General features: G+C 41.6%; 1 protein-coding gene and 1 pseudogene across 1 annotated transcript; one reads left to right on the forward strand and one right to left on the reverse strand.

The window, feature by feature from the left end:
- The first annotated feature begins 25 nt into the window (after nucleotides 1–25).
- arl6ip4 (ADP-ribosylation factor-like 6 interacting protein 4) lies at nucleotides 26–2,487 on the forward strand. The gene is made up of 5 exons (XM_028577518.1): nucleotides 26–340; nucleotides 437–757; nucleotides 1,305–1,422; nucleotides 1,629–1,698; nucleotides 1,777–2,487. Exons 1-5 carry the CDS (start codon nucleotides 178–180, stop codon nucleotides 1,831–1,833), a joined length of 729 nt encoding a protein of 242 aa, XP_028433319.1. The 5' UTR covers nucleotides 26–177; the 3' UTR covers nucleotides 1,834–2,487.
- On the reverse strand, nucleotides 2,011–24,073 carry LOC114555470 (membrane-associated phosphatidylinositol transfer protein 2-like; annotated as a pseudogene).
- Between the last annotated feature and the right edge of the window lie 288 nt (nucleotides 24,074–24,361).

Consider the following 24,361-nt stretch of genomic DNA (forward strand, 5'->3'; position numbering starts at 1 on the left):
GGAACTAGGAACCTTTATATTGTATTTCCGGATACTGACGGAAGGCAATTGGAGACGCGTATACTTCCGTAAACTAAAGGAGCCAGTCTTCAATGGCTGAAGCAGCACACTTTCTACTTTATATGATCTTCAACCAGGTTTTCCGTGTGGATTTAAGTTCACTCAGTTGTCTCAGTGATGGATCGCAACAGGTCACTTGACAGAGCTGGCAGAGAGAAAAGACACGAGAAGAAGAAGAAACGGAGACGGTCCTCCTCTTCTTCATCATCATCATCGACCTCGTCTTCCAGCAGCAGGAGTCGAAGCAAGTCGTCAAAAAAATCATCTCACAAAAGTCAAGGTTGGGACTTTAAAAACTATTTAAATGAGAAGCTTTGACAGCGGAAAGCCTTATTATCAAATCCCTCTGTTTAACTTTTTCTTCTCTTTCCCTCAGATGTAAAAACACAAAGAAAGAAGCGCAGAAGAAGCTCTTCTTCTTCTTCATCATCCACCTCTTCTTCCTCATCGTCTTCATCCTCGTCGAGTGATGAAAAGACAAAGAAGAAGAAAAGTAAAGCTAGGAAGAAGAAGTCGAAGAAGAAGAAGGCGAAGCTGAAGAAACAGAAGAAAATGGAGAAAAAGAAGAAAGAGAAGCCGAAGAAGAAGGAGAAGAAGAAAGCAGAGGTGGTGGTGTTGCCCACTCCTCCAGCAGAGAAGCCTCCATCCTACCTGGAGGTGTGGCAGAGCGAAGAGGGCACAGTGGAGCTCGGGCCTGGTGGGACATTACATCACTCCACACCTTGTTTATATATATATATATATACACATATACATACTTTATGGCATTTTTCATTCACCATCTGGTTGTTAAAGTAATGTAGGATCAGAATCACTTCTTTTTCTGATTGCAGCTCTTCAAATGTGAGGATTTGCTAATTCTCTCTGTTTTATATCACAGCAAATTGAATTTCTTTGAGTTTTGGACTGTTGGTCGGACCAAACAAGAAATTTAAAGAAGTCTCCTTAGGTTTTTACTTTTTGGAAATGGTGATTGTATTTTTCTGACAATTTATAGTCTAAATGATATAAATAAATAAATAAAAGGTGCAGCCCTAATTTTGATGTTCGTTCTCCACCTAAATAGATAGGTGGATAATTCAGTGAATTAAATACCTCACCATTAAAAGTATAAATGGTGTGGTTGACAAATTAATATTTTCTCACAGTATCATAATCACCTAATATGAATATCGGAAGAAAAGGAACACAAGTGCATTATACTCTTTTTTTTTTTTTTTTTTTTTTTTTTTTTTTCTCTGCAGTCATGACAGATGAGCAGAAGGCCCGACTCTCCACTAAAAGGCCCCTCACCAAAGAGGAGTATGAGGCGAGACAGAGTGTGATCCGCAGGGTGGTAGACCCAGAAACCGGACGGACCAGGTAAGCTACAGAGTACATAGTTTACAATCCACAACAGGTAAGTGTAGAGGAGCAGTTCACCTGTTCAGATGTCTGTTCCGATTCACAGCATGATCAAACACTTTCATTCCAGCCTAACCCCAAATTTCCCAGAAGAGCATATACATACTGTAAAATACATAATTCTAACATTATGATGTAATAATGAATGACAATTTTCCCTCCAGATTGGTGAGAGGAGAAGGAGAGATCATAGAGGAGATAGTCAGCCGAGAGAAACACAAAGACATCAACAAGGTACAAGAGAAAGTTTCAATTATAACTTTGTGGTGTCAATCTACTGTATCTAACAGTGAACTTCCATTCATCCTATAGCAAGCCACCAAGGGAGACGGGAATGCCTTCCAGAGGAAACTGGGAATCAACAAGTAGAAGATGCCATGATCTTCTTCAGGACAGCGACCTCAAGGAGCTGAATTTTATATCATAATTTCAAACGGTTGCCTCTGATTTCACTGTACAGTAGTGGAGGTACAAATTATAGGGGTCATGTATAGTAATGAGTTTAATCCAGGTAAAAGCCAGTATCTCCTACTGATTTGCCTTTTTAAATCTATGTGGGAGTTAGTGAGAGATTTTAATGTTTTTATCCTACTGAGATCTGCAAAAGGAACTCTACGCAAGGAAGAGGTCCCACATAGTTTGCACATTTGATGATTAATGCTAATTTATTTCATCCATGTTTGAAAGCATTTCAGTGAGTACATTTAAGGTTCAATCCTAAATGGACTGCAAGTACGGTTGTTTTCTGTACCTGTCAGTCAGATGATGTGTGACTGCAACAGACCATTCAAATGTTTTCTTAATTGGAAATTAACCATTTCATGTTGTACTTTAAATCAAAGACATTACGAATCTTGTTTAGGTGTTCAGTATCTTGTCTGACTGACTCTTTTGGCTACATACCCTACACCCACTTGTAAAGGTCTGCTCATCTTTACATCTCACATTTTGGTTCTCAGAACAAAACTGCATTTGTGTGAACTGATTCCAAAAAAATAAAAAATTTTTATTACCTGTAATGAATCATCCTATATTTGAATACGCCCTGATCTCTGAAGAGACTATCCTTGTCATATTATTTTCATGACATTTACCATTTTGAGTGTGAAAAATGGCCAAAATGACTGAACTGTTATTTATATGTTCTTTATACACTGTACATAAAAGCACAAAGGAATGGATAACATTAAGTTATCCAAAAACCTACAAGATACATATCCTGTACAATGAAAATATTTACCAAGGTATGTTGCATATATATATATATACAGCCCATGAATGCTAACTATTGATGTAAGAGTGGTTAACATTGTGTTAACCTGGGGAACAGAGATTAAGACAGTGCACATTGCCTAATGTTAGTGAAATATGTCGAACCGAGTTCTCCTTTGTACATTTCCTTTTAAGTGAAAACAAGCCAAAGCCTTTTAAGAAAAAATATGGCCTTTTCCTTTTTCCAAAAAGTAAACAGTCTACCATTTTCAATTAAGTCAATTCAGGAGTGAGCAGTGTTCATTCTAGGCCTCACAACACAATGGCCAATGTAAGGCAGAAAAGGGAAATGTAAGGCTACTGGTAATGTGTGTGTAAGTAGCAGAATCAAAGTGATTGTCTGCCCAGAGGTATCCAAACTTCACAGATAACTGCACCACTTTGTCTTTACATTCTCTGGATTTGGATATCCAGGCAATTCAGATCTCTGAGGAAAGACATAATATGGTTCAGTAGATAACCATGCTGCATGTTTTACAGCATTGCCTTTCCTTTTTTCCAAATACTATCAATGTACAAACAGCCATTCCTCGATCAGCAGCTTTCAAAAGAGTTTTATATATGGCTTCAAGCCAAACCTCTAAAATGGTCAAAATGCAGAGGGACTGTAAAACAGTTTGTAATTACACTTTTCTTCACCAGGATAGCTAGAAACAGCCCTGGTCAAGCAAGTTATAGGTACCTATGCATTGGGATGTACACTTAGTTATCTAGCATTAGGTCTCCCCTCATTGATATAAAAGGGGTGGACAGATTATTAGAAACACCTCTCAGTATAACACAATACAATTCAACAGCATCACAAACTACAGCCTTTAAAATGACCATTAAATTGATCCCGTCTAAAACAGTTAACACATTAAAATGTTGTAATGAAGGTAGGATTTGTTGCAGGACTTCATTTCTTTTTTTACATACTGTAAGTGTACCTAATAAAATGGCAACTGAGTGTTGACTTCTGGATCACTTTTAAATGTTAAGTGACTTCATCTAAACCTCAAAAACAAAGTTAAGACAGGGCATGTCTGTCCACAGGAAAAAAACCTGCAGTAATATTTCACACCATTATCAGGTCAGTGGCACTTGTGAGAAATCTCTCTTTTTTTTAAATGGACTCTACAAATGTTGCATGTGTGCCCTGTGTGTTCGTTGAGTGCTAAGATGTGTTCAGATTCCCTCTGCAATTTGACATCTGTAGAATATGTGCCTGTTGAACTGATTGTCAATGCACTGTGCTGTGTTCCTCAACACAGTTGGTTTGATCTTGTGGTGCAGTTGAGTAATATTGCACATTTCCCTTACATTTGAGCCCATATTGGTCCGTTGCAGTCAACTTTATAAATGCCTATCAGAGGGACAAATAAACATCATTTGAATGAATAAATCACAAATGTAACCTTGTCAGGAAAAAAATGGAAACAGCATAAAGTTAAGTCTTAGCTCTGTGCTCCTACTTCTGACAGCATTTTGTACAGAATTTACAATTTGCAGATTGTTCTTCCTCTAAAGGCGCAAAAGCAGAACAGGGAAAAGAGACCTTAACCTAAAGACAATTATCTAGGAGCACATTCAATGCCTAATGTACAGCTTAGGGATAACCAGAGAGAAGCCATATCCCAAATTTCCAAAATAGATAATAAACATACAATATATGACACAAGATAGCAGTTCTGTTGATACAATTCTGGTGATCTGCAAGATAACATAATAAAAATACAATACTGTGCCAGGCAAAGACCTCTGAGTTTTGGCTGCTGCAACTGAAGTTTGAGGAAGAAAAAAACAAAAACACAACATAGTTAAAGTAATATTAAAAACACCTTTTGTTCACAAAATCAATACATTTTAAAGTATCTATAATCTTAAATAACAATAATCATCATCAATCATTAAAATGTATCCCGAACAAGGTGGTGTCTACCCCCAGAGTGAAGAAGACACTTAAAACTGGTCTTCAGTGGGCCAGATACCAGATCTGCACTGTCACGTAACAATTATGTACAAGCCTTGTTAAACCATTCAACTACATACTTACACAATCTATTCCATTTTTTCAAAGGAGACCATAATCATTTGCTCTCTGTTCATGTACAGCATATCATTCTATACCGTTTACTTTGGCACATTAACCATACAGTAGTAGGAGTTTTCCTTATAGCCGAGTCAAACATTACTGATTCAGGAAGGTTCAGCAGCGCAGTGTGGTGAGATGTGGTGAAACGCTATAAAATCCCAGGAACAGTTTAAGCTGCAACCATCATTAAAGGGTAATTTCGCAGTTTGCTTCATGTGATATTTGGATGGTTCTTTGGTCTGATGGACGACTAGAAAACAAGCTAAACTGGACTGTATGGTTTGCTAAAACATTATTTAGTCATCGCTTGTGTCTTTGTTTATGCAACAAGTAGTAGATCTTGATAAAATCCGTTCATGTTGGCTTACAGAACAATGGTTGTTGTTTAATGTTGATAAATGAAGCTTTTTTCTAAAAACAAATCTGAAAAAGATACATTTGGGCTAAATGATTGTGTGTTTGTTTGGTCACACTGAGAATAGAAACACATTCAATCCAGTTTTACCTGATTCTCCGCTCAGCTCCCAGACGTGAACATATGTGGTTATCACATAAAAAGGACATAGCATTAAAACTATCATAACTGCTGTGCTTGTGGTGTCAGTGTCAGTTACAGCTCAGGATCAGAACAGTATCCGAACTGGGACCTGATACAGGCTGTCTATAACCACTTTGTGTTGTTAACTAAGTATACAGCAATGGGGTGCTTATATGTGTAACCATCTCCAATCTAAAAGCCCGCTGTAGGAGTAAAACTGACCCTGTAATCAAGTGTGATAAATATGTACTAAACAGTAGAAACAGTCTGGATCCCTACAATATATGCTTTGTCTATTTGTGTGCACGTTTCTGTTTCAGGAAGATGCTCCTTGAAATGCCTGTTGAGTTTTGTGTGTGTTGTGTAATAAATATAGCCGTAGCCTCTGTTCATAAATATCTGTGTAGAGTGTAACCGGCATTAGTTTATAAAGAGTGGTTTGTAGCACCTATTGTTTTCATTGTGGTATTTACCCATTTGGTGCAAGCCAACTGTTTTTCACTCTTTGCATTTATCTTTGTCATGGGTCTCTTCCTCAGCACTGTATGCTTTTCATCACTCTCCCGAAGGTACTCTGTCTTCCTAATCTCATTTGGGGCTGAGAACGCCTGGTTCCAGCTTGGTGCTGCTGCTGCGGCCCCAGCAGCTGGCTGTGATGCTCATGCTGCGCTGTGCTGCTCCCTGGCTGTAGCTGTGAGCGCACTCCTGCCGATCCCGCTCCAGCCTCTCGCCGTCCGATTGGCTCTGTGTGCGTTCTGGCCTGTTGTGGATGCTGCCTGTTGGGGAGCTGGGAGCCGGTTGGGATGAGATGGTGCGCAGCAGGTGGTTCCTCTTCCTTAGGAAGTCGCTGTTTGCACCCAAGCCGAAGCTGCCTTTACGTAGTACCATGCGTGCACTGCTGGACTTAGCTGGCCGAGAACGGTGGCTGTACTCCAGCTGGGACAAATGAGCCGCATAGCCCTCTGTGATGAACTGTTGAGAGGATCAGAGAAGAGACATTCTGTCAACTATGAAGAGAATTTTGGTTCAGTTAATTGATATTTATTAATTTAGTTAAAAGAGTTAATTGGTTGTAATAGTGGCAGTATTAGTAAATCATTTTCATCTGGGTTTTGGCATTTACTTTAATATCCTTGAAATAAGTTAATAAGTTAATATATAAATTTGAAAAGCAAGATCAATGCATGAAATAATCAAATAGTACCTGGCACTGCATCTTCTTGGAGGGTCTCCGGCGATGTATATTTGGGAGGGAGGGATGCCAACGGAGGTGTAGACTGAGATGTCTTTGGTTGATCCGTAGCCAGCGAAAATCTTCATGTGAACCTGGGATCAGCCAAATGAACAAGAGAACTGTTTAGCACTCTGTATTTTCCTTATCGATTGAGATAATATTTCTCTCATAGTTGTACAATGTTAAAACTGTTGCTTTTGTTTTCACCTCTAAAAGTATATTCCTTATACATTCCACAAAGATCTAGACTACACATGCACACACTATGGTACTGCACATAGACCCCCCTCAATCCTCCCTTTCTCCCACTCTGACCTCTGTCAGGGACTTGAGGAAGTTGGCCTTGTGTCTGAGCGGTCGTGGACCAGGCCGTCACAGAAGGAGACAATGCCATGAGGGAAGTTGTGCTGAGATAACCAAGCCACTACCCGCTGCTTCTGCATGTCTGGCCGTCCTGTCACATAGATGATCATATAGCCTAAATCTTGCCAGTGCCTGCAACGAGGAGGGACAAGATAACAGAATTAAGACATAAATAACAATGCAAAAGGCTAATGTGCTCTCTACATGCTCTGAAAGAGACTCAAACCCAAGAAAACAGGAGAAGAAGAGCAGCTAGGTACCTGACAACATCCACGGCTCCTGCCCGCACTTTGGGATCACTGCCCATGATTGACACACTGGCAGCAAATGACCCGTCGATGCTGAATACAACAAACTCTGTGCCACGTGGAACAGCTGTCACGTAGCTGTCTGCACATGTGTGGTCACCCTGAGGAATGAAAAGAACAACAGAAAGTAAGAAAATGGAGAAAGACCAAGTCAACATTTTTTTATCTCAACAATCCTCTTGAGGACACTGAAACGCAAAAACAAACTGAGCTAAAACCAAATATAAACCAGGCTTCTTGATTAATGCACCTAGCCTGAATAATTCAGTAAACTATGACATGCCATCAGGGTTTGGGAATAGGTCCTTTTAAGCTGTAAATAGTAAAATGAAAGATGTCGGAAATCTTTCTTTTTTTTTAATCATATATACATGTCAAGTTAAGGACACAGAACATATACAACATATAAACAGGACAGGGAAAAAATACACTGCAAAACATTAGCACAATATTGCCAATGTCACACCACCGTCTGGAGGGTTAGGGTTACCTTCACTCCCGTCTTTCAAAACCCACCTATTTAAATCTGCTTTGAATCTGTGATTTATTCGCCAAATGGCCTTCTGAAATGGTCAAACTAATCTCACCTGACAACCATTTTGACTGGGTAGACTCCGATGCCCAGACGTTTTTTCTCTGGGATGGCAAAAGACACACGGCCACTACTGTTGGTCACTTGTGTGTTGAAGTACACCCATTCTCCTGATGGGGCTGGGTCATGATGTGGAGATCAACCTGGACAGGATTACAATACAATGAGCACAAAACTACACAGGCATTACGGACATCTGTCTATGTGTGCTCTTGTGGTGGCGAAAGAGAGATCACCTTCTCCCCGGCCAAGGTGACCATGTCCAGAGGGCCGTACATAAAGCGACCTGTCACGACCTGCTGGGAGTCTTCTGTGAACACTGCGTCGTTAATGCGGTGGTTGGCAGTCACGTTCTGTCAAAGGAGCGAAAGAAAGATACATGCTGAAATGTAATTTTCTCCATGGCATTTAACAAAAAGCAAGTTGCTAATGTTGACTTGTCTTAACACATTTTCTTGTTTGGCATTTTTCCTTCATTTAATGAGATTTGTTGAGAAAAAAAGGTCAGAAACAAGGAAAGAAATCAGGATTTTGTGTCCCCTGACACTTAACTCTGACACCCTGATGCCTACCCTGATCTTCACTAGGGTCCTCTTGCGGAGCCACTTCTCTCGAGGTTTAGAGGGAGTGAATTCAGTCACTTCTTTCCCATCGAGCTCCAGGATGCTAGAGTTTTCATGCCTCATGACCTACAGGAGAAATTTCAATGACTCATCCTCAGTATCTCTGAAAAAGGACTAACAGCCTGCTGATCACTTATGAACAGGCCATAAAGAGTGGTAAGTATTCTTATGTTGACTCACCTGTCTCAGGAGAAAAGACACAACATCAGTGGACTCCCAGTATGATGCGTGGAAGAGGTGCGGTAAAGCCACTGTGGGGAAAGCGGTGAGAGCATCGGGCAGTACAGGGCAAAGTCCAGCCGCTTTGTGCCCCAATTAACGTGCTGCAACCGCGTTGGGAATGGAGTGAATGGCACGTAAGGTGAAACTGTAAGAGTCAGTGTGAGGTATGCGATGCCACGCGAAGGTGCAACAGCTCTGAAGCTAAAGCAAAAAAAAAAACAATTTCAATCTTAAACCACAAAATTGTCATCGATCTCGGCAGTTCTTCAGCTAAAAGAAGGAAATCGGAAGAAGGAATTTAAGGAATTAGTTATTAACAGGAAAATCAAGTGCAGGAGGAAGAAAAAGATAGTTAATGACACATGATGATATGAGCAACTGAAGATGTTATTCATGTTAGTATGAACATGAAAAAAGATTATGGATTTGGAAAGTATTATTCCTCATCAATGTAAGTGATTGCCTCATATCCTTATGAATTTAATCTTTTTTCTTAAGATAATTTTTTGGGCATTTTAGGCCTTTATTTTATAGGACAGCTGAAGACATAAAAGGGGAAGAGAGGAGTAATGACATACAGCAAAGGGCCGCAGGTCGGAACCGAGCCAGCGGCCGCTGCGGCAAGTACTGAGCCCATGTACGTGGGGTGCAAGCTCAACCAGATGAGCTACCCAGGCGCCCCTTTATAAATTCAAATTTGAAAGAATACAAGGGGAGGAAAAAGAGGCTTTCTGCAGGAGAAGCGTTGAGTTTTTGGATTTTGACACAGTATAGTACAGCACACAGAAAAGAACTGTAGCTTCACGTTGATTTCAGAAGTCCCCTTTCTCAGAAAAATACCTTGGTCCACTTCAGCCTGGGAGTCCAGTGAGACCAGAACAGATATAGCACGCTCCAGCCCAGGTGACTGGCAGTTCTCGTGCTGGCCAGTGGGACTTAGACGGTCACTAGTCTCTGCCACACCGCCCAGCTCTGCTACTAGATCTGCATCAGGAGATCCTGCGGCCTTGCCAGCCTCCGCTTTTTTACGGGACTTAGGAGGACTTTTCAGGAAGAATTTGTTTTGTGATGAAAGGGCGAGTTGGGACAAAAGGCTGAACTTTTTGAATTGGTTAATTTGGCGTGATTTGGCTATGGGGAGAAAAGAAAGAGAAATAAAGAATTCACATGAAAATGATTGTATGTTGGTATGTAACAGTTTATGACAGTTTAAACAGTTTGAAGAGTGATGTTGAGTGATGTTGTTGATGAGTCCGGTGTTAGTAAGCTGTCGTAAAGAGAACTGTGAATGTCAAAGCTGAAAAATAATTGTTAGTACAGTAACAGTTATTGCAGAAGGGCAGGGTGATGCTGTTGAACGTCTTCTGATGCTCTGTTATCGCATGAACAACAATCTGTTATAATTAGTTCATGTGCATCTCCAGGGTTGTACTGTAGGTGCTAAAACAGCAGTGGACAGAACAATAATTTGAGGTACAAATAAATGCACTGGTAACAAAAGTGAAATAGTGAGGGACAGGGGGACTTTGGAGGACAATCTCACATAAAACAATAGAATACTAGTCATCTCTGCAAACACCACACTAGGGAGTGGACAATACAGGAATGGCTGACAGGGGGCAGGTGTCTACATGCATTGCAACATTAGAGAAATGCAGCACTCGTTCATTGCATTTACATTTAGACAGTGGAGAAGGATAAGACAGACAGTGAAAAGTGGCGCTAAACTTGCTCTTCTTCAGGACTCTGCTTGCTCATATTGGGACTTTGAATTTCAACACGATGGAGTAAAACTCTCTGCATGACAGTCTGGTGACAATGCAGGTGTTAAGTCTGGCTAAGTAGAAAAATAAGCTATCTGGCTGACTAGACTGCTCCAGCTGGAAAGCAGGGTGTATGAAGAGTCAGAGTAGTGGGGGGAGAGAGAGAGAGAGAGAGAGAGAGAGAGAGAGAGAGAAGAGAAGAGAGATAGAGCGTTGAGGGAGCAGAGTCGGAAAAACAAACAAGATAGGAATATAGATTAAGATAAGATTTAGACTGAAAGAAAGAGAAAGCGAAAGAGGGAGAATAACTAGACCAGTGTTTGTGTGAGTGGAAGAAAGAGAGAGGCTTTTTTGGTGTTGAGAACACTTACTGTTGGCTATGTTGGTGGCAGTGTAACTGTCTGCCATTCCTGAGACCTGGCTGGCAATGCTGACTTCACTGGCCCTCCGCTGGCCCCGGGAGAGGGGCCCAAGTACGGGGATGAGGGGTACGAACTGTCCATGAAGACACCACCATGAGACTGAACAACATCCGCTATCGAAACAAGGAGATCCCATTAGACAGAGACACAGGTAAGGGAAACCCACAGTGATGAGGGGGAGGGAGATGTGGGTTAGGGTGGCAGCAGAGAAATGTGACGGCAGACACCATAGTTTCAGAGGACATGTGAAACCAAAAGGTGCCGCATGGTGGCTAAAGTCAGATTTCTGTAACTGACTCTGGGAAACATACGTATGGGTACATGTAACACTTAAAATCACAAATGTGCACATGTGTTACAATCACACCCACGTGTTAGTATCTCTTATGGAGATAATTATGATTTCTTTTTTTTTTTAATCAGATGACCTCTGACTATTCTCACAAAAATAGGTAACAGTACATTCAGTATGCATAGATAGAGCTCCACTCTACAGTGCACTGTGCAAACACAACATCACAAGCAGCACAGTCTTCACATCAAAACATCTCTGAAATGTGGATGATAGTAGAAATACCCTCTGCCGACATCAGTAGTCTGATATTATGGATTATGGAGTGATGCAGACACATTGAGACCTGGCTTAATAAACCACAGCACAAACACAAATGCTTGTGTCCTCAAAACATTGAATGTGGCATGAATATGTGATGGCAACATAACAAAATGTAACACCACATGAGATGCTAATCAGATTTTCCAAAGTATGTCCATGGCAAGTTGTAACAATTGTGTATTATTTCTATTTCTAACTAGAAATGAGGCTAAGAACTCAACAAGGAAATTAAACATCTTATACAAAGTAATTTAGATAAAAGACTAGATGCTGCAAGAAAAGGTGTATGCAGTATATGTAATGGTCTATCGGTGTATCTGATTTATCAGAAACATGAATGCAGCTCTTGACTCTTGAAACAACAGCGATGGGAATACTCAGAAAGGCGATGATGGGTATGAAGCAAGAAGGTTGTAACAAACAGAAATAAGAGACACAGTGAATGGGGGTGAGGGCAGATGCAGGTGAATGGGAGAGGCTACACACACTCCATAGTGGCGGGTGTGGCTTTGAGGGAGCCCTCCGGACAGTTTAGCACAGGCACAGGGATGCAGGTCTCACTGATGGCCTCCTGACAGCGAAGGGACAGGGGAGGCCCGCTGTCAAGTAGCAGCTGAGCGTTGTTCTGGACTGTCTCCACTACAGAGGGAGGTGGAGGGGCAGAAGGGGCAGAGGTCAGGGAGGGGGTAGGGGGGTTGGAGGTAGAGAGCCACATTCGCAGATATGGGGACAGGAGGCCGAGAGAGAAAAAGAGGAAAGAAGACAAGAGGACACAAAAAACATATGAAGCAAGAACAACTGAACATGAGACAAGAAAGCAGAGTCAAGCCCTTAGTTGCTTCCATTTCTTTTGAATTGCAACTGCTAGTCAGTCATATACCGTCGATAACACTACTCTAAGATTGGAAATGCCCTGAATCGGCTATTCATTCAAACATTTTGCACATACTTAACTCAAAAATTATCTCGAATTTGTCTTTAAAACTTAATTTGTACTGAAAACTTTGTCAATAAGTTATACAAGCTCATTTGATGAAAACTACTTTGACACAAAACCTTGGCCTGAAGTCCTTAAGAAATATCACCATGCTTTTACTACTACTACTTTTACTTTTATCTCATTTAGCTGCTTGTGCAGCTTATTAACCCTCATGTGGCTCATTAAGAAGCCCTGGTCCAATGGTGAATGTAATGTATGTATTTGAACCTAGAAAGTTACCTTACTACTTTATGTGTACTTTTTCTTGGGGAATCACAGACAGATACAGTATTTGTATTAAAGGGTAGGATGAGGCTCTAAGGGTTACTCCACTATAATGAGTGTCCAAACAGAAACCACCAGCAGGACTATGAGCACATTTAGATGAATAAACCGCTTCCCAAAAGAAGTTGAAGCACAAACAGTAGTTGAGACAATGTTTACTTGGTGTGTGAAGGAACTTATAGTGTGCTACAAAGGTGTCTTTAAGGCAGGTGTTGTCTATGGCAAGCACTCCTGGGAAACGGGACAATCAGTGTCTCGAGTGTCAGCTCATGTGATCTTAACTTGAAGGACAAATAAAAACAGCCATTTTATTAGAGGGAATTTTGCATTTGTGTCTGCAAGTGTGAATCCAAGTCACAACTACATATATTAACTGTAAATTCTGTTAATTCATGACAGGATATTTACTGAATTGATATAACTGAGGCTTTTAGACATCATCGGTGCAGAGGGCTCACCAAGTAGGGCAGAGTTTCCGTCACCCAGGGGAAAGCGTTGGTAACGGGGCACGTTGAAGGGAGGCAGGAGGTGAAACTTCCTCTCCAATAGAGGCTCCAGGCGGGAGGCTGAGGGATCGGCTGGGTGGAACAGGTTGTAGACTTGATGACAGGCAGGCCGCAGTTGGGCCACTAGGGGGAGAAATCGAACAAAAGACATGAGAGAGGAGAGGGTTAGGGTTAGGATAATTAGATTTTAAATATTGGTAATGACAACCATACGTACAATTAACACTTTATGATGAAAAAGAACTTTACAGGTATGTCTTCTACAAGTCACTATGCTAATTTGTGCACCTAAGGTAAACCTTTGCACTTATGTAGACAGAAAAGTAATTTTTTCCACTCTTGCATAATGTGTCAAATGACAACAAACACAACAAAAACAATGTGTGCTATCACTGATTACATTATAACCTCTGCCTTAATTAGCTTACCATCCAGCATTGGAATGACAGTCTTTCTCAAGGCAAGTACCAAGCCCAGTGGAGAGCCAAACAGGAAAAAGTCGGAGACCTCAAAGTCAAACTTTCCCAGGGAGCCTCCATCCAGCATAGCGCTGCTACTCGACCTGCGTGAGACTGTGTCATTCCATAAAAACACTGGCGTGTAAGCTGGAAGGACAGCACAAAGTCATAAAACTAAATCACACTCAGACAGAATATAACACAAGAAAGGAGGTTATCTCCCAGGTAAGGATTTTTGTCATCCCACACTCAACACACCTGGTGAGGAAGGCCTGGTGTTGTTTTATTGTGTCCAGCTCGTAGGTGGAGGAGTCACTTCTCTTGCGTGGCAGTTGTCGCTTAGTGTCGTCACCTGAACTGGCACGAGGAATGTCAATGTTACTGCGACTGAGGTGGCGGCTGCCCTCCAGAGTCAGAGAGGCTGACCCGTGCCCGCTGTTGATAATGATTCCAGGAGAAAGGAGGTCCTGGTCCTGCAGGGTGGACACAGGAACATTTGTTATGAAAACGTACAGCACTTTAGAAACAGTCCATATATCTAATATGAAGGAGAGAAAAAAAAGTTGAATATGCAATATAATACTCATTTCTGATATAATCATATTTATGTTTGATGCAGGTAAAAATTAAAGTAATAAACCATTTGTTTTTTTATGACTCTGAATGCTTTGTCTCTTACCTGTACACTGACAACACTGCCCCTGCGACTGCTGTCCTGGCTTTCATTAACTGTCTGGTTGCTGCTGCACAGTGCATCAAATCCCAAGATTCCTCCCACACAGTCCCCAATGAGGCATACCTACAGAGGTCAATGTCCAGACTTAAAGTTAATAAAACAATAATTAGATTTTTGACATACAGCCTTAGGTCTGCCTAAAATGTCTATACACCTGCTCCAACAATAACACAAACAAAAGTGATTATGCCCATCATAACATTCAGAAAAAAAAGGTAACAATGCATACAAAATTAAAGACCAGGCTTAGCTGTCATACTGTGATTATGTACATATACTGTATCTTTGAGAACAAAAACACACAAATCCTTATAAAATGGCATCTAATACTCGGTAACTGACCTGGCCAGAGAAGACTGCCCCGTTAAGAGACTTTATGAACTCTGCGTACACCTGGTTGGCTCTTACAACGACAGTGGCAATGGCCTCCTGGTACTGTGGAGCAGAGGTGGCCAGTAGGGGGAGAGCTGCCAGAGGGATGTGGTCCTGGCTGCTGGACAGACAACCCTCATCGTAGCTGTATGGGCTCAGGCTGCCACAAAAGAGCCAAATTAACAAAATTAAATCAACATATTTTTAAGACCAAGGCAGTCCACAGAGGAGTGTGAAGAAACAAACACAGGAGGAGGGACGACGGTTATGAGCTGCACCTGGATCTGTTCCATCAAAAGCAAACAGCAATCAGTCAATAAACGGATACCGTCAATCATTATTCACAATGCCTGCAGCATGCAGAAGAACACATGCACGTGTGTCCACTTACTTGGAAACTAGGGAGAAGGCCTCGGCACAGATGGCAGGGCAGGGCACCAAGCGTATGGCGGCGCGTCCCAGCGCCTGTGGGGTAGTGAACACGCATGACTGTTTCGAAAGCTGTACTAATGGTGTTGACGTCGGCCTGCTTGCTGTTCTGGTCCCCTCCGCCTGTATCCAGGATGTTCCCTCCGTGCAGAACCAAGATCAGCACATGGATCTTGGAGGGCTGCAGACACTGCTGGGACGAGCTCTCCTGAAAACAGAAAATAAAATAAAAAATAAATAAAAAAAGGGTGATGGATGGGGATGACAAGGAAAAGCTTTTGGCAGAAAGTTCAATAAATGATGTACTGTATTTACTTAAGAAACATCCTTTTTAGCAGCATGACCAAAGACGACATGCTCACTGAGAGGGAAAATCACAGATAAATAATATTGCCTTAGCTATTGCGCATCAAATTATTTGTGTTTTGACAGATTTGTGAGTCATATTTGTGTTCGTCTCTTCAAACATGGACCGCACAACAAAATGTTTGTACAAACTTATTTTCACAACCAGAGAAGGGGGCGGAGAACCATGAAGGAAACAAAACATAGCCCACCTACACTCCACCCAGACAACTGTTCAACAGCAAACAAGGACAATACTGAGGACAAGTCACATTAAATAGAACATAATGTGCAGTTTTGTCTTTGAAGTCTAAGACAAAACTTTTCATAGAAGCACTATATGTACACTCAACGCCACAGCTGCAAGTACACAGAAGTTAAACAGAGGGGGTTGGGGTTGAGGAGTACACATGGATTTGGGTTTTGGCAACGGCAGGAAAAAAGGGCAGGGGCAGTAAGTACTGGGTTTGTGCAGGGGGATCGGGGGTCTGTGGAGCTACTGTAGCCCACAGCGCACTAGGGCCAAAATGTTTACTTACTGACTGGTGCCTTGTTACTGTGATGGTGGGAATGGGAGAGCTATCAGCTTGGCCGCTAACAGAGCCACGCATCTGAACACAAGAGGACAGAGAGGCTCAGGACAAACAGCCCTTCTCTTATCCCCCAAACTATAAAAGCTGATGCAAATGACTATGTATGTTCATTATAATGAAATTAAGTTTAACGGAAGCTTTTTGGTGCTGAAGGGCATTTTCTGTGGCTGGTTCTTCATGAATATCTATTTAAGACATGATTCTGCTGGTTAGGGTTGTGTTTTGTAAATACACACTCACGCACCTCATCTAGTCTTTCCTCACTGGTTGCTCTCTCATAATCCACTGTCATTTCCTTGAACAGCTCACCTGCAAAACACACACATTCTTAACATAAAGTTCAGAGGCAGGTGAATTTCCAAAATAAAGTGCTCATGGTCTTCATCATACCAGGAGTTTCCTCTGTGTCTGCAGAGTCAATCTTGTCTATGAGGTCGTTGGAGTTCCACTTGAAATTTCCTTTGGAAGACCTCCTCGCCGCCTGAGAAATCCTCTGTAGGCAACACAAGATAAATCATCAACTAAAGCATATGTGCTATTCAGGGTGTCATTACACCAACGATTAACAGGGTCGTATGAGTAACATTTGCTAATCCATTTATATAATAAAACAGGTGACCAACAGAAAGGAACCTTGTCAAGCTTTCCATCAAGATCAGTCAAATAACTTATTCAAATAGATACATTTGTATTCATAACTACTTGATGTAAATGTGGTGGCCATTAAATACTGTTTAAAGTACCATTGTTATGCTGGGTATTTTCATGTTTTAAGTATAACGGTTGTGTTCATCTATGGCTGATGAGGGCATGTTATTTTGCAATCTCAAATAGGCAAGTACATGTCATGTGTGCTGGAGGACAGTGGGTGGGTTTTTTATTACCATGGTTTTCAAAGTAGAAAACAAATCTTTTACCAAACAAATACCTATCGAGAACAGCTTAAAACTAGTATGTATCTTTTGAATGTACATTAACATATGAATGGACTGGGCTATCCATCCACTGACATGCATCTGTGATTTAAAAAGGAAGGTTCAAGATGTAAGACAGAACATCCCTTTATATCCCATAATTTCTCTTAAACTGCCCGTAGCTTCATTTCTGAGGAAGAGGCTGCCACATCTTGTTCACTTTTAGTCTGTATTAAACTATTGAAAATCAAATCTAAAATTGAATTTAAAATGTCATGTAATTCCATTTATTTCCACTGTAGTTATACTACAAATAAATAACACAACCATTGTAAAGAAATGGAAATCATTTTATTTCATAGTGACTTGCTTTGCAATCAGTAAATTGCAGCCACTTTCTCAGAAATGCAAACCCTTTGGTCATTAATTGTATGAGATAATGTGTCCTGTACACGGTTCTTAGTTGCTGCATTTTCTTTCATATTTATAAACATGTATAATAAACCAGTCTTAAACTGAATAAAAAAATGTGAAGGTAAATCAATAAATAACATTTTATTCCAGCTTCATTTGCAAGTTGTTTAGTAGTTAAGATTATAGAAATTGTAATTGTAGCAGATATATTAGTTTTGAAGAATAAGTAGTGCAATACTAGCTTTATAAGAAAGGTTAAGTTTGTACCGTCATTCGTAGATTTACACATCTAATTAATAAACAATGATAGACCAGACACTGAATGTGACATCTTTGAGGAGTTCTCATGAAGCTTTCCTTTAGTCATTTGCACTAAAAAAAAAATGTATCTGCCACACAGAATAGGGGAACATGACAGTCATAAATAAACTTGCATCTCAAGTGTTTGTAACAGAGGACTACTACTACTAGAGGACCATGACCACAAACAAACTTTAAAGATAGAAATCTAATCAATCAAGTCAGTCGGTTTCCAAATTGTATTCCTGTACCACCACCATGAGATTCATCCAGGCACCAAAGCACATGTACGTGTTCACATACACTGTATCTTCATTTTGACATACTAATCTCATTTATGTACTGTGGATGTGGGCTTGGTCTGCAATCAGCTGCAGTGGAGAGAGGGTGGGATAGATCAGGAGATCAGTGCCAAGGTGAGTTATTTGTCTCAGCTGATTGTTGTTGATGTACTAATTAAACTCTCCCTTTATATGCAGTAGCGTGCTGGACCTTCAGATGACTGCCCACACACCACAGAGACAGGACACCGTGCTGGGAGATATTGTTCTGTTGATTCTTTGTTAAACGTGAGCAACGACTGTGCGCCTGCCCCAGTAGCTGAGCAAACAGCAGTGCACGGTTGGTGGTTATAAAGCTGTGCTAAAAGTGTGCGCAGTCAGAATAAATACTGTTGCCTGTAAATTGTCTGTCTGGGCTGTGATCTGTGCTGAGGGTAACCCACGGTGGCAGTGAGTTCTGCAACATGTACCATAATGAAATCATTATTTCATAAGGTCGTCTGTGCAGTGTAGGAACATCTGTAAATCATATACTGTATACATCAGACACATCAGTAATCACTGTATTAACTGTCACTGAGACAGAGCGTTATGTACACTTTTTTAACTCACACTCATTTAATCCATTCATTTGATGAAATGTAATGGGCTTTTCGCCAGGCACCCAAAATGCAATAAGGAATCCATACACACATGAATACTGCAACACACAATATAATATCGGATGTACAATGATATTAGCAGAAATGTATTGCACTCGAAATAGATGGACTCACGACTGCTGCTAAATCAGTATCAATATAATAAATGACATCACAATTTTATTCTTCTTTCATCATCATGGAATTATTTCACCATACAAACACTGGTGAATTATTTGAAGGGGGTCATTCATTGCTTGGACATATCATGAATTGTAAAGTGTGTGTGTGTGTGTGTGTGTGTGTGTGTGTGTGTGTGTGTGTGTGTGTGTGTGTGTGTGTGTGTGTGTGTGTGTGTAAATGATGATGCAGGAACTGGATTGTGTTGGTGAGAGGGGGACTGATGGGCAGAGACGATAGTGATTTCTGAACTAGACGTCAGGATGGTGTCCTCGGCCACAACTCATCCAGCAGAGAGCATGGGTGTGGTCCCACACCCACCTATTTTAACTGCAGCCCCAAAGCATGCTGGGTATCTGGGAAGCTTAAGAACTGATCTGTAGTTAAAAAAGATGCATGCAGAGTCAGGGGAGAGGAGAACAAGCAGGTTCTTGGAAAACTGAACACAGTAAACACGACACTATTGATCTAACTGTGGACTCCCAATTTAAAATCAAAAACTGTGGTTACCATGAGCGTCAAGAACTCCTCGTCCGAGCTGTCGCCTGAGTCTCGCGCTATGCTCTGCATCCTCCACTCTGAGATGCTGTGACGTGATGGGCTCACTGAAAGACAAAAAAAAAAAAAAAAAAAAATCACTGTTATTTTGGGACATGTGTTTCAGCCTCTCTTTTTTTAAAAACACACACTACGACAAAGAAACATTTCTCCCCCACACACACAGTGTTATATAAACATGCAACACTCTCTGTGGTGCATTACTTCTTCACAGATGGACTGCTTGGTGGTCTGGGGGGTTGTGTGAAAAAGTGAGGCCCAATGTAACACAGACAAGCTACAAACACTCCGACAACCAAATGCCAGTCACGGAAAATGGCAATACTACAAACAGGCCTCGTCTAATATCTATCCGTCTTCAGACTATGCCTCCACATAAAAATAGTGTGGAGGATGAGGGGGCGCGCCTAAGGGGCAGGCTGGTGAGAGGGGGCACAGCTGTAGCTGTCAGTGCACAGGAGAAAAACAGCAGTGGTAGAGGGCAGGGTCATTAAAGAGCGTCAGCCTCCTCTGGTCTGTGACATCAGCACTGCTGCAAAAATAGCCCAGGAGAAAACTACAGGGAGAGTTACGGGGTGAAACAAGGCACGCTGGATGAGAGGCAGGGTCCAGGTGGCAGCTACAGTGAGCGGCCTTTGCGGTAGGGGTGACACCGAGATGGGTGTTCGGACATGTGGTTTGTGATGTCAAAGTTGTTGCCAAAATAACCCAGGTGATTTCCACTGAGTTGTAGGGGTGAGGGAGGTAATGGATAGTACAGCAAATGTGGAGAAGGCCAGTAAGAATAGTAGAGTAAAAACATTCCAATTAACATCAGGCACCGGACAAAAAAAAAATCTAAGCGTGGCACAAAGTCTGCATACTAAAAAGCTGTCTCAGAGGTGTTTTGATCTTATTAACACCAATTCAACAATTGGAGTTCAGAGCTCTTCAGTAGACTCTGATTCATTCAGCTTGGGAGCAGCATTAGTGTGTATACCTGTGTACAGCTAAACCATAAGACTGACTGTTTGTATCTTTCTACAATATCTACTGTCTTTTGAAAGAGATGAACCAATTAGCCCACTGTTGTCAATTCACTTTTCTTATGGAGTCAGATCTTCTGAGTATCAAACACCTGAAAAGTGTGGCTGTAAAAAGTTTTTAGTTGGCTTCCACTAAAAACTGTAGCTTGTGATTAACTTGAATGTATCTGGGTTGATAGTGGTAGATTTTCTTTTTTTTTTAAATCTAGCCATTACAGTACTTCCTGTGGAGCATAGAGTTTTGAGGCAATCTTGTCTTTCTTAGGAACCATTTAACCCACATTAGTTCAACCACCAGCAGTTCTTAATGCAAAAGCAAAGCAGTAACTTAACAGCCACCTTCCAAGTTTAAAGCGGGGTGGGTGTTTACTACTCAAAATAGTAATTTTGGGAGGATTAGCACTTTACTACATAAAAAGAATTACACAAAAGAAAATCATACAAACAGAAAAAAGCAAAGTGGTATTTTGACACATGACCTTGTTGAATTCCTCATATGCTTAACATACTAGCTGCCAGTGTGAACAGGTCTCAAATATCACAACTGGCTGTGTTTACTTATGGAACTGTTTGACTTTACGGTTAGTATATCTCAACCTTTAAGGTTAAAAAGATTCCGTGGCAGACTGAACAAATAAGGCTTACAAAGATATAATATGTAACCAATTCCTTAAAAACAAATGTATAGACTAATACAAAAGTAATCCCTCCTCAATAATCAGTGACCCACTGTGTGGTGGTGTCTGTATCTGGGGAAACCTTGCCCTCTGCCTGCATTTTCTTTTCTTATTTTTCTGTATGCGGGATGTTAACGGGCTCAGCACAGTCTTTGGGCCCCACGTGGGTGTGTAACCCCAGCCAATTAACAGCGTGCTGGTTGTGCAGCCTATTCTCATTCCCCAACTGCCCTTTGCCCCTTAGCGCCTCATGTCGCCGCACAAGTTTACCTGACACACACTGTGGCGCCATCCCGCAAAGGTGTGTGTGTTCATTTGTGCTTTAGAACATAACCGCTGCGTAGACATCATCATCTCAGATTCACTGCTTTGTACAGTGCTCCCTCTCTTCATTCATTCACTCACCGACCACTGCTGTGTTTCTCTCTCTCTGGCTGTTTGAGCCAGGGAGAGGGGACCAACTTTGAACCGCGGCGTTTACAAACAGTAGGAGTGGTAGCAGTAGCCTACTAGCAGTAGTTGTGCGCCTCACCTCCTCTTGGATGAGCGGGAGGATCGATGAAGTGGACCACTGCTTGGTGAGTACCCGTGGGCTGGAGAGTCTCTCCTCCCTGAGTGAACAACCACCTCCTCAGCTTCAATGGAGCTGATCGCCTTTAACCCCTGGTGTTTGTCCTGGGGACGGAGCATCTCCGTTGGCCTCTGTGGCCTCTTCTGCCTGGATGGACCGGGCCATCTTCGCGGGCCAGAGCCAGCTGGGTTTCAGTTCAACTGCGGATGTCCTCCATGGTCCGACCGTACTCCTCATCCTGCCAGCACCAGGCCTGCCGGGTGGGCACTAACCATCACCTTTCTCAATCCTAGAGAAACAATCAAAAGGTTTCTACATTTAGATGTAAAATTACAGAAGATTCCTGTCAAAATACACTGTTGGTAGAGGCGAAGAAACTACTACATTAGATAAAAGACTTGATCTGTGACGCCATACTCACCAACATCATGGATGAAGCGTTCAATCTTAGACTGCATGCTCCAGTAACGAAACTCCACCTTGTAGAGTTTGTAGGCACACATGATGGGGGTCTTCCTGGTTATTTTTGTACTCTTCTATCCAGTCGTCCTGCAGAGGACCCCTCTGGTCTTGGCTGACTTGTAGAGCCGTGTGTCCTCCTCTGCTTTGTATTCATGGGGGGATGGGATCTGTCACACGTCGATTGGGTCTGCCAAAGACAGAAAAATCCAGAAAGCAATCACTAATGGACCCAGGTAGTATTTTGAATATATTGTATGAATTATGTAACATATTCTGTGTCTTCAATATCATACATTAGTGCAAACGGACATATGGTCAGGGTAGTAGAACTTCTGGACTTGTGTTCAAAGGCTTGGAAATTCTTTTAATAGCTGAATTTCAGACTGACATACTCATTTGACTTATTCATTAAAATGATTACAATCAATGTTGTAACCTGGTCACTGTATCTCCACAGCGCCAGGGACCTGTATGTGCCTAAACGGCCGCTTCGTTTCTGAGGAGCTTCATATTCAATGGGCATGCTACCTAACAGAAAAAACATAAAGCAGTACCACTAAATTGCCACAAAGTGGGCCTCACCTGCTGTTTGAGACACAAGAGGACCAATATCAAGACACGGTCAGACTAAACCTACTAATGCTAACCTGTCACCTTAAATAACTATTGCAAGAAAAGGTCGTTACGTACTTTATTGGTTCTCTAATACAGTATAGCTTACTGTATTAGAGAACCACAGCATGTATGTTGAGCTTGCTATGGGGTGGACTTTAAGAGTTAAAGTAGCCTGATACACATCAACTAATATTTTAATATTTCAGTTTATATTGTCCTAATGGTTCAGGATCAATACCAAACTGTCTCACCAATAGTCCTCTGCCTCTTCTCTGTTGCAGACATGTTGAAGACATCTTGATTGCCTGTGTCAGATTTGTAGTAGGTCTCAATGTCAATGGAGAACTTCTCTCAACAAAGGGGCAGGTGTATCTGAAGGAAAAAAAAGGCAACAAAATCAACGGAACAGAACAAATGTCCAAATAAAGCAAGATTGCATTATGGGTTGGCCTCTGCCTTTATTAAGAGACTTAGTTCTCAACTCAATGGCTCAAGATCTACTACTATTTTATTAAGAGTGAGAACACCCTCTCACTGCTGAGGATAGGAAACGTGTGAGCCATGCCCACCTGTTGCATCTGGAGGCACTTGCAGTCTGTCAATATCCTGACAGTATAGTCAAGAGCACATCTCTGTTCAGCACCTTCACATCTCTGTTTGTCAGGCCCCACACAGACAAACACACTGACACCTGACACAGCAGCTAGAGCAAAACTTCAAACTAGGCATGATTACACTCAACATGCATCACATTTTCTATGTATAATAAACTGAATATAAGAAGGGCTTGAATTATTAACCCCTAAACAGGTGGGGATGAATTTTGTCTATAACTGTGGTACACCTACCAGCTGCAGCAGTTAGATACCCCAGGCACAAACATTTATTTTTCTTAAAATAACAAATGTAGTTTTGTGCAGCCTTGGCAGAGCTGTATGCACACTCACCCTGCTCTGAAGAAGTGTGGAGGTGGCCTTCCTCTAAACCTCACCTGAATGCGGGTAAGTAAGGGTAGGCGTTCCAGGACCCTTCAACCCTCAGTGCTTTGGGCAGGATGGAGCGGAACCAGCTGGGAAATGTGCATGCCAATATGGTAAACCTTGTGGGTGTACTGGCCCGCCCCACGGGTCCATCTGTGTAGGGCTTGTTCTCTAGAATCTCCACCCACTACCTTCACCACAGCTCTCTTCTCTGCTCTTTTTCTGTAAGAAGAATAATGAATGAATTAGCAAGTTGTTCATGTTTGCATAATAGTAGTATAGTGTAAAGGAATGTTACATTTACAAAATTGAATATAGATTTACCCTTGATTAACCCTTACCCTTTGTAAACAAATGTTTAACAAGGAAATGAAACAAACAAATGAATGGACATGGTGCCTTTTGTAAATAACAATCTGACACAAGATGAGACACACGAAATTATTGGCTTCCTAAAAGCTACGTCACCTCCTGAGTTGCAACCAGGAAGCCCAAGAAACCAGCTCACAGAGCCACACCTTATCGCCCATATTTACATTCCAGGTGCAC

Source organism: Perca flavescens, chromosome 5, assembly GCF_004354835.1.
Source record: "Perca flavescens isolate YP-PL-M2 chromosome 5, PFLA_1.0, whole genome shotgun sequence".
Taxonomy (NCBI): Eukaryota; Metazoa; Chordata; class Actinopteri; order Perciformes; family Percidae; genus Perca; species Perca flavescens.